The following is a 9,724-nucleotide window of genomic DNA, read 5'->3' as shown; positions in this document are numbered from 1 at the left end:
GCACTAATCATCTAATACATTTTTGGCAATTTCCTTGCCTACACCAGCTGTAGCACAAGGAAGAAAGAGGTGATTTTAATCATGAAGTGGGATAGAAACAAGGATATGGTCCCTCCAATGACATGTACTTTTGAGTCTGATGATTTGATTTCTTATATCTAGAGTCTAGTGGGAAATTATAATGGAGATGATATTCAAAGTTCACAGCCAATAGCAATATCTGATACTGTGGGACTCAAACCTTCCTTTTTCTCCCCCATTAAATTTAGAAAATTTACTCTTGTTTGACTGGGTAACTATTGAATCCAGAAGAGGATGAAAGAAACATGGGTCAAAGGTATCTCAGTCAAGCTCAACCTAGTCAAGCTAACCTGCAGTCATGTTCGGAGAAGTCATGCATTTAAGCCTACTCTACATCAGCCAGTTCCAGCTGATCTCCAGGTGATCTGAGGATACGTGAATGACAATAAATGAATGTGCAGTCAGCACTGGATTTTGCAATTTGTTGTATAGCAGTAGTTAACCAATGTACTTTGTAATTTAAAATTAAACATTTTCTCCTAGACCTAACTGCCTGGCTTCAAATTCAGGCTTTTCCACTCCCTAGTCGTGTGATGCTGGGCAAGCCACCTAATCTTTTGTTCCTCAGTTTTCTCACTTGTAAAATTGAGATATTATGTATCTATTTTGGAGTTGTCTAGGATGATTGAACTGATACTTATTGAAAACTCAGAATAGGGACCCCAGCATATAATAAACGCTATTCATGAGTCGTGTATTATTATTTATTGAGTGCTTTCTATGTTCAAAGGATTTATATTGTTTCAGTTGAGCTACGTTTTATTGTTATACCAACTTCATAGATGAATAAACTTACGCCAGAGGAATTAAGAAACACAGCTAGTAAGTGAAGGGGTGGGAATCCAAACTGACACTGTAGATATTAAAGCCTCCTCCCTTCTTCAATACCTCTTAATGTGTAAGGTGCCAAATTAATTATTAATATACAAGGTAAATACGAATAAAATAAAGCAATATTTGTGAGATGCAGCCAATGCTAAAATCAGAAGTAACAATCTTTTAAAAATAAATACAATAAAGTGACAAAGGTGTGAATTGGAAAAAAAATTGAAAAAAGAATGCCAATTCAAACCTTAAGAAAACTAGGGGAGGAGTGGGCAAGATGGCTGACCAGAAGCAGCTGGTGTGTGTAGCTGTCAGAGAAAGGAACAGTAGGGGTGAGCATTAGGTCTTTGCACCCTCAAGTCAGGAGATCTCCTTGTGAACCCACTCCACCAGAGCTTTCAGTCTTAAGTCTACCACACAGAGCTATGTGGAGTCTTGGCAGAGCAGCCACTCAGTCATGCATGGAGACCTCAGAGCCTTAGATACTTGGGCTTTCTGGTAAAAGTATCTGTAGCTCTAGCAAAGTTGGAGGTTAGACTCCTGTATATACCCCTAGGAAAGAGGCTGAATCCAGGGAGCTTAGCAGCAACAACCCACAGGCCGCACTTCCATGGCACCTCACAAGATAAGATCCACTGGCTTGGAATTCCAGCCAGCTACCAGTAGTGGCATTGCACCTCCCTAAGAGGGAGCTCAAAGGGAAGAGCTGGGTTGTCATCTTTGCTGTTCAGATGCCTTAGCTGTTCCAGACTTTGGGCTTTGAAGAATCTGAGCCGACCCAGGGTGGGAGAGAACCCCTAGCCTAGCACATCACAGCTGCTCTACCCAAACATACCCAGACTATGCTTTAGGTGGGTGTCCAATCCCATTCCTCCTCACTGGGCAGGACCTCTCAACTGGGGCCTACAGCCACCCCCACCGAGCTCTCCAGCTGGCAAAGATTTGAATTATCCCTGAGATGGCACTCCCAAAGGGAGAAGAGAGTTACCATCTTTGCTGTTTTGGTGACTTAGCAACTCCAGCCTTTGGGCTTCAAAGTGTCTGAGGCGACTAGAGACTGAAGTAGATCCCCAACACAGCACAGCTGTTCTACCAAACTGTGGCCAGACTACTTTTGTAAGTGGTTCCTGATCCCGTTCCTCCTCACTGGGTGGAACCTCTCAACTAAGGTCTCCAGCCACTTCCTACAGCTGTTTTGGGACCAGAAAAATGTGCATACCTCCCTCAGACAAAGCTCTCAGAGGAAGGGACAGGCCACTATCTTTGCTGTTTCACAGCCTTCACTGGTGACACCTCCAGGTTCTGGGAAATCTAAGGTTACTAGGTACTGGAGCAGGCCCCAAGCATATAACAGCAGCCCTATGGAAAAGTGGCCAGAGTGTTACATAGGTTTCCATTCCCATGTCTTCTCACCAGGAAGATCCTCAGGCCTGGGCCTCCAGCCACCCCCAGCAGAGCTACCAAGCCAGTACCAGATCAGCAACTCCCTAGACAGAGCTTCCAGGGTCAACTGAAAGCTTCTATGCCACTGCCTCTGCAGCGGAACTGCCCTGGACACCCTCAGACTAATGAAGGAGCAAAGACACTAAGTTCCTTATCCACACCTCTAACAATCTGCAGTCAACCCAAAGAGAAGAAGCCAGTCTGTCTCCCATGGGTCCCACACACCCCCCACCACTCATCATCAGACAGAGAACCCCTGGCTTGGGCCCACAACACATACACTCCATCTTGGACTGGCTGCACTGAGTGATTGCTGACCTGCATCTTTCTGGGCTGGAGCCCCCAGGAGTCAAACAAGTGACCCTTAGCCACAACCATTACTAAGATCTCTTCCTCTGCTGTCTTTAAGCTGGGGAAGGAACATAAACACAGAGATACCCCCAGAGCTGCAGTGGGCAGCCCAGGAGTGCTGAATCAGGAACTACAGCCAGCACTCAGTGGGAGAGAAACCCACACTTTCAGAGCACTGACAGGGTACACAGCTGCAACTGTAAGGAAACATAGGGTAACCACACAACAGAGCAAGAGTCTTCCAGCTGGCCTGTAAGCCTAGATATCACCTGCTGAATCACACCTCAAAGCTTCAACACCAAAAATGTCTCACTAACATATCCCCCTCTGAAACCAGAGATAAGAAGTGAGCTTCAAATAAAGACCCTACACAAGGCTTGATCCAGTGAAAACATCTAGAAAATAAGTCGATTGACTCTATTCAAACTACTCTGCAGTTAAAGAAACACCCACATACAGAGATGAGAAAAAAACCAATGTAAGAACTCTGGTAACTCAAATGGCCAAAGTATCATATGTCTTCCAAATGATCACAGCAGTTCTCTAACAAAGATTCTTAACCCAGCCAAATTGGCAGGAATAGAATTCAGAATATGTATAGAATGCAGAATATGTACAGAAATAGAATTCAGAATATGTAGAGAAAAAAAGATTATAGAAATTCAGGAGGATGGCAAAATCCAATCCAAGAAAAATAAGAATCACAATAAAGTAACACAGAAGCTGAAAGAAAAATAGCCAGTATAAAAAAGAACTTAGTGTGTCTGACAGAGCTGAATAACACAAGGCAAGAATTCCACAATGCAATCACAAGTATTAAGAGCAGAATAAACCAAGCTGAAGAAAGAATCTCAGAACTTGATGCTGGTTCTCTGAAATAAGACAGTCAGACACACACACACACAAAAAAGAAATGAACAAAGCCTCCAAGAAGTATGGGTCATGTAAAGAGGCCAAATCTACAAGTAATTGGCATCCCTGAAAGGGAGGGGAAGAAAGAAAATAACTTGGAAAATATATTACAGAATATTGTCCATGAAAATATCCCCAAACTTGCTAGAGAGGACAACAGTCAAATTCAGTAAATACAGAGAAGTCCTGCAAGATTCTACACAAGAAGATAATCACCAAGATACATAATCATTATATTTTCCAAGGTCAAAATAAAAGAATGTTAAAGGCAGCTAGAAAGAAAAGGTGAGTCATCTATAAAGGGATCCCCATCAGGCTGACAGCAGACCTCTCCACTGGTACCCTACAAGCCAGAACAGATTGGGATTTTATCTTCAACGTTCTTAAAGAAAATAATCTTCAACCAAGAATTTCATATCCAGCCACACTAAGCTCCTAAGTGAAGGAATAATACAATCCTTATCAGATAAGCAAATGTTAAGGAACTTCATTACCACCGGACCTGCCTTACAAGATCTTGAAAGCAGCAGTAAATATAGAGAGGAAAAACTGCTACCAGCTAATACAAAAACACAGTTAAACACAGAGACCAGTGTCACTATAAAGCAACCACACAAACAAGTAAAAATAATAACCAGCTGATGGCGCAATGACAGAATCAAATGCACACATATCAATATTAACCTTGAATGTAAATGGGCTAAATCCCCCACTAAAAAGGCACAGAGTGGCAAGTGGGATTAAAAAGCAAGACCCAATGGTATGCTGTCTTCAACAGACCCATCTCACATGTAAGACACACATAGGCTCAAAATAAAGGGAAGGAGAAACTTCCATGGCTGCTTTGTTATTGCTGTTGCCAAATGTCACAGACTGAAAGAACCAAAATTGTAAAAATTTCTATTCTAACCAATTAATGTACGAACTACATGAAATACCAATCAAAATCACAACATACTTGCTTTTGGAAACTAAAAGTTGGTTGTGAAATTAATACAGAAAAGAGCAAAGTATATCCAACATATTCTGCCCTTACAAATATCAATGTATTCAGAAGCTATATAAGTGACATAAGCAAGATAGCGAGTCAGGGATCTCAACCCTCATCACCCACAGAAAACAACTGGACAGCTATCTGTGCATGAAAATTGCTCTAGGAAGGCTCTGGAGTCCAGTTAAGAAGCTGCAGCAACACAGTGAAGACAAGAGAGTGAACATGTTAGTCAGAATTCTCCAGAGAGACAAAACCAGTAGGATACATCAGAGGAGTTCCTGAACTCCTTAAAATTGTTGGGAAAATATTTTGTATATATACATCTTTTTTGATGAAAGGTTTACATCATTTGGATTCACAAGAAGGACCATGAGATAACCACTGTGATAGCTCTAGGCTGTTCTCTTGTAGGCTTTTTCTTTTCACATGTCTATGTGTTATCTACACAGAGTTTGGTTCTTTTGTTTTAATATTTGTGTGTATGTTGAGTATTCTTTGTTCTTTTAAACAAAGATAAGACTAGACTTTCTCTGAATATGCTATTTTGCAACTAGTTTTTTTTCCCACTAAAGATGGCCTTCCAGATCAGCACATAAGTATAAACATTTTTAATGTTTGCATAGTGTCCCTGCTTAATATTACATAGAGTAACTGGGTCATAATTATTTAATCAGTACTCAAAAACATAGTATGAGTGCAAAAAATGTTCACTAATTTGGACAGAAAGATTGTGTTATGGCAAGTTAGGAGAAACAGGATATGTGAAAGTGAGGATTTCAGAGGAACCTCTACAGGTCACCACCTTAGGGAAAAAAAGACAAAATAAGGATTGGTAAACTGTAGAATATTTAAATTTGTTACCACCAAAGCTAAAAGTACAATTTGTGCAGAAGGAGTTACTGATGCAGCTAAGGCTATCCTACATCTATGCTCCAGCTTCCAGGACTCCTCCCTATGCCAGAGATATTAAAATAACAGAGAAAACAACAACAACCTACAAATAAAGGAAGTAAAATAAATCATAATACAAGGCAAGGCCACATGTAGTCTAGCTAAGCCCATCTTGAGGGAAGGTCCAGGGAAAAATTTGGAAAAAATTATAGGACAGGCAACAGATAAAGGTATGAAGTCATAAAAGAAAGAATTTGAGCAACATATTAAAGAGCAATACTGGTAACGGCCCTGGGTGTGCCTGCCTACCAGGCACCCAATCTTGCAAGATCGACATTAAAAGTCTTGCTTCCACTGTTCTTTGTGTCTCCAAGTCCATTCTTTGACTTTCAATGGGTGAATGTGTTTCTTGCAATCACTTTCTAAAGAAGGCATAAATGAATATTGCCGCCATTCTCGAGCCTCTGTCCCTATGATCCACCTCTAGCCTACACGCCTTGTTCTGACCAAAAAGAAAAGAAGGTTGAACTCCAGGGAATAAAAAAGCATGGTGGACTTCCATTCCAAGATGGCTGAATAGGAACAGCTCTGGTCTGCAGCTCCCAGCGTGACTGATGCACAAGATGGGTGATTTCTGCATTTCCACCTGAGGTACCTGGTTCATCTCATTGGGAATGGTTAGACAGTGGGTGCAGCCCATGGAGGGTGAGACAATGCAGGGCAGGGCATCACCTTGCCTGGGAAGTGCAAGGGGTTGGGGGATTTCCCTTTCCTAGCCAAGGGAAGCCATGACCGACTGTACCTGGAAAAATGGGAAACTCCCACCTAAATACTGCACTTTTCCAATGGTCTTAGCAAACGGCACATCAGGAGATTACATCCCGCACCTGACTCGGTGGGTCCATGCCCAAGGAGCCTTGCTCACTCTAGTGCAGCAGTCTGAGATTGACCTGCGAGGCAGCAGCCTGGCTGGAGGAGGGGCGTCCATCATTGCTGAGGCTTGAGTAGGTAAACAAAGCAGCTGGGGAAGCTCAAACTGGGTGGAGCTGACCCAGTTTGACTCCACCTTGGGGGCAGGGCATAGCTGAACAAAAGGCAGCAATTTCAGCAAAGTCTCAATTTCAGGTGGAGAACCTGAGGCCAGAGAAAACTAAGGGATTGTCCCAAGATAGCATAGCTTGCTGGTAATACAGCTTGATAACAATAAGTTAAATACATGTACATATTTGTATTTCTGTGGTATCACTTATAATATATCCTTTTTCATTTCTAATTGTCTTTATTTGGGTCTTCTGTCTTCTTTTCTTGGTTAGTCTCACTAACGGTTTATCAATTTTTGTTTATTATTTTTAAAACCAAATTTTTGTTTCATTTATCCTTTATATTGTTTTGGGGTCGCTATTTCATTTAGTTCTGCTATAATTGTTGTTATTTCTTTATTTCTGCTAATTTTGAATTTGATTTGATCTTGCTTTTCCAGTTCCTTATTTAGAATTGTTATTTTCTCTTGCTGAGTTGATTTTTTTTGTTTCATTTATCCTTTATATTGTTTTTGGTCTCTATTTCATTTAGTTCTGCTATAATCATTGTTGTTTCTTTATTTCTGCTAATTTTGAATTTGGTTTGATCTTGCTTTTCTAGTCCCTTATTTAGAATTGTTATTTTCCCTTCCTGAGTTGATACCTGTATCGTTATATAATTGCCTTCTTTATCCTTTTTACTGTTTTTAATTTAAAGCCTGTTTTATCTAATTATAGCTAATTCTGCTTGCTCTTGGTTTCCGTTTGTGTGAAATATCTGTTTCCACTGCTTTACTTTCAGTCTGTATGTGTCTTTACAGATAAGATGAGTTTCTTGTAGACAGCTTATGGTTAAGTCATGTTTTTTTAACCCATCTTACCAATGTATACCTTTTAAATGTGGTGTTTAGTTCTTTTATGTTCAAGGTTAGTATTTATAGGTGAGGTTTTGTTCCTGTCATCTTATTAATTGTTGTCTAGTTATTTTATACATTCTCTTTTCTCTATTTTTTTCACTGTGCGTTTCTGGTTTTGTGGAATTCCGTAGTGTTGTCATTTGATTCCTTTCACTCCCTCCTTTGTATTATTGCATTAACAATGAGTTTTATGTTTGTGTGTTTTCATGATGGTAAATACCATTCTTTTGCTTTCAAGTTTAGGATTCCTTTCATCATTTCTTCTGTTTCCTATCTAGTCGTGGCAAATTCTACCAGCATTTGCTTGTCTGGGAAAGAGCATTTCTCCTGAAGCTTAATTCTTGCTGTATATAGAATTCTTGGCTACTAGTTTGCTTTTTTTCTTTCAACACTTGGAATATGTCATTTCACTACCTTCTTACTGGCAAAGTTTCTGCTGATAAGTCTGCTGTTGATTCTGAAGTAGTTTCCTTTGTAGATGACTAGATGTTTTTCTCTTGCCAATTTTAGAATTTGTTCATTCATTTGATTTTAGACAGTCTAATAATAATATGCTGTGGCAAACTCATTTAGGTGTTGACTTTTCTGGGGATCACTGAGCCTCTTTTGTTCAGATGTCTAAATTTCTTGATAGACTTGGGAGGTTTTTATACATTGTTTCATTAATAGGTTTCCTGACCTTTTTTCCTCAGAAATACCAATAATTTATTATTTCAGTCATTTTAGATAGTCTCAAAAGTCTTGAAGGCTTTGTTTATTCTTTTTTATTTTTGTCTTACTGTATTATATTTTTAAAACCTATCTTCAAGTTCTGATTCTTCCTTCTGTTTAATCTAGTCTGTTGTTGAAGCTTTCAAATGTATTCTTGCAATAAAGTTTTCAGTTCCAGGAAGTAAAGTTTGTACTTCTTCTCTCTACCTAGCTATTCTTGTGACATATAAAGAGTCACTTACATATTCTTATTTCTATCTTCCTTACAGAAATAGCAATATCTACCCAAATGTTGTTCTTACTAATGTAAATGTGTTGCCTCATTTATCACCCTCTTGAGGGCCTCTTTGATTTCCTTGTTCCTCAAACTATAGATCAGAGGGTTTAACATGGGGATAAGGACAACAGAGAATACTGAGAGCACCTTGTCCTGCTTCATGAAGTGGCTAGAGCTAGGATGCATGTATACAGAAATAGTTGTGCCATAGAAGAGAGCCACAGCAGCCAGGTGGGAGGCACAGGTATTGAAGGCCTTGGCACGACCTTTGGTTGATGGTATTTTCAGCATGGAAGCTACAATGAAACCGTAGGACAAAAGGATAACAAACAAAGAGCCCAACCCAACAAAAGTAGCTACCAGAAAAAGAATCATTTGGCTCATAAAGGGGTTGGAGCGAAACAAGGAAATAATCTGAAATATGTTACAGAAGAAATCTTGAATGACATTTGGCCCACAGTAGTAGAGATTAAAGCAAGGGACTGTATGAACTAAGCTACTAAGGAATCCACCCCGATAGATTCCAGCTACCATTTTCCAACAGATACCAGGGACTATGATTGCTGAGTACTGCAGGAGGCTGCCAATGGGCACACGTCTGTCACAGGCCATGAAGACCAAGAGGTAGCACTCAGCCAGACTCATCCAGGCTCCCAAAAAATACTGAGTGGCACAGGCAAGGAAGGAAATTGTCTTCCTGTCTTTTAAGAAGTCTGAAAGCATCCTTGGGCTGATGGTAGAAGAATAGCAGATGTCTATAAATGACAGGAAACTGAGAAAAAAGTACATGGGTGTGTGCAGGTGAGAGTCTATTCTGATGAGGATGATAAGACCCATGTTCCAAATCAGGGTCACATGGTAAATCACCAGGAAGACTGGAAAGAGGATGAGCTGCAGCTCTTTTTCATCTGAGAGTCCCAGCAGAACAAACATGGCCACAGAGGTGTGGTTTCCACTCACTTACATGGATCCTCTTGGTGCCATCTGCTGAGAAAGAGGAATGAGAAGGAAATGGGTTTATTCCCAGAAAAGAAAAAGAAACACTATTTTTTTCAGTCATGAAGCTGGCTAAATATAAAACCTTGAATCATCAATGTTGAGTTAATTTTTGTCTTTCATATATACAATCATGAAACTTTACTGAAAATTTTTTAGATAACTATCATGCTGTCTTTGGGGACAAAGACAGTAAATAAGCATAATTAGTATGATACCACCTAAAATGTCTTAATTTCTGTGTTCCTGTTTTACAAATACATGAGACTTTGAAGATATGCTAAATTAAGAAAATTATGTCATTTCT

General features: G+C 39.9%; 1 protein-coding gene across 1 annotated transcript; it reads right to left on the bottom strand.

Annotated features, from left to right (window-relative positions):
- Positions 1-8,445: 8,445 nt before the first annotated feature.
- On the bottom strand, positions 8,446-9,354 carry LOC105530767 (olfactory receptor 5A1-like). Its single transcript, XM_011968442.1, has one exon. The coding sequence runs from the start codon at positions 9,352-9,354 to the stop codon at positions 8,446-8,448; it is 909 nt and encodes a 302-aa protein (XP_011823832.1).
- Positions 9,355-9,724: the final 370 nt, after the last annotated feature.

This window comes from Mandrillus leucophaeus, unplaced genomic scaffold, assembly GCF_000951045.1.
Source record: "Mandrillus leucophaeus isolate KB7577 unplaced genomic scaffold, Mleu.le_1.0 Scaffold842, whole genome shotgun sequence".
In the NCBI taxonomy this organism is placed as follows: Eukaryota; Metazoa; Chordata; class Mammalia; order Primates; family Cercopithecidae; genus Mandrillus; species Mandrillus leucophaeus.
Note: the sequence above shows the minus strand (reverse complement) of the source record. Positions and strands in the feature narration are given on the sequence as shown.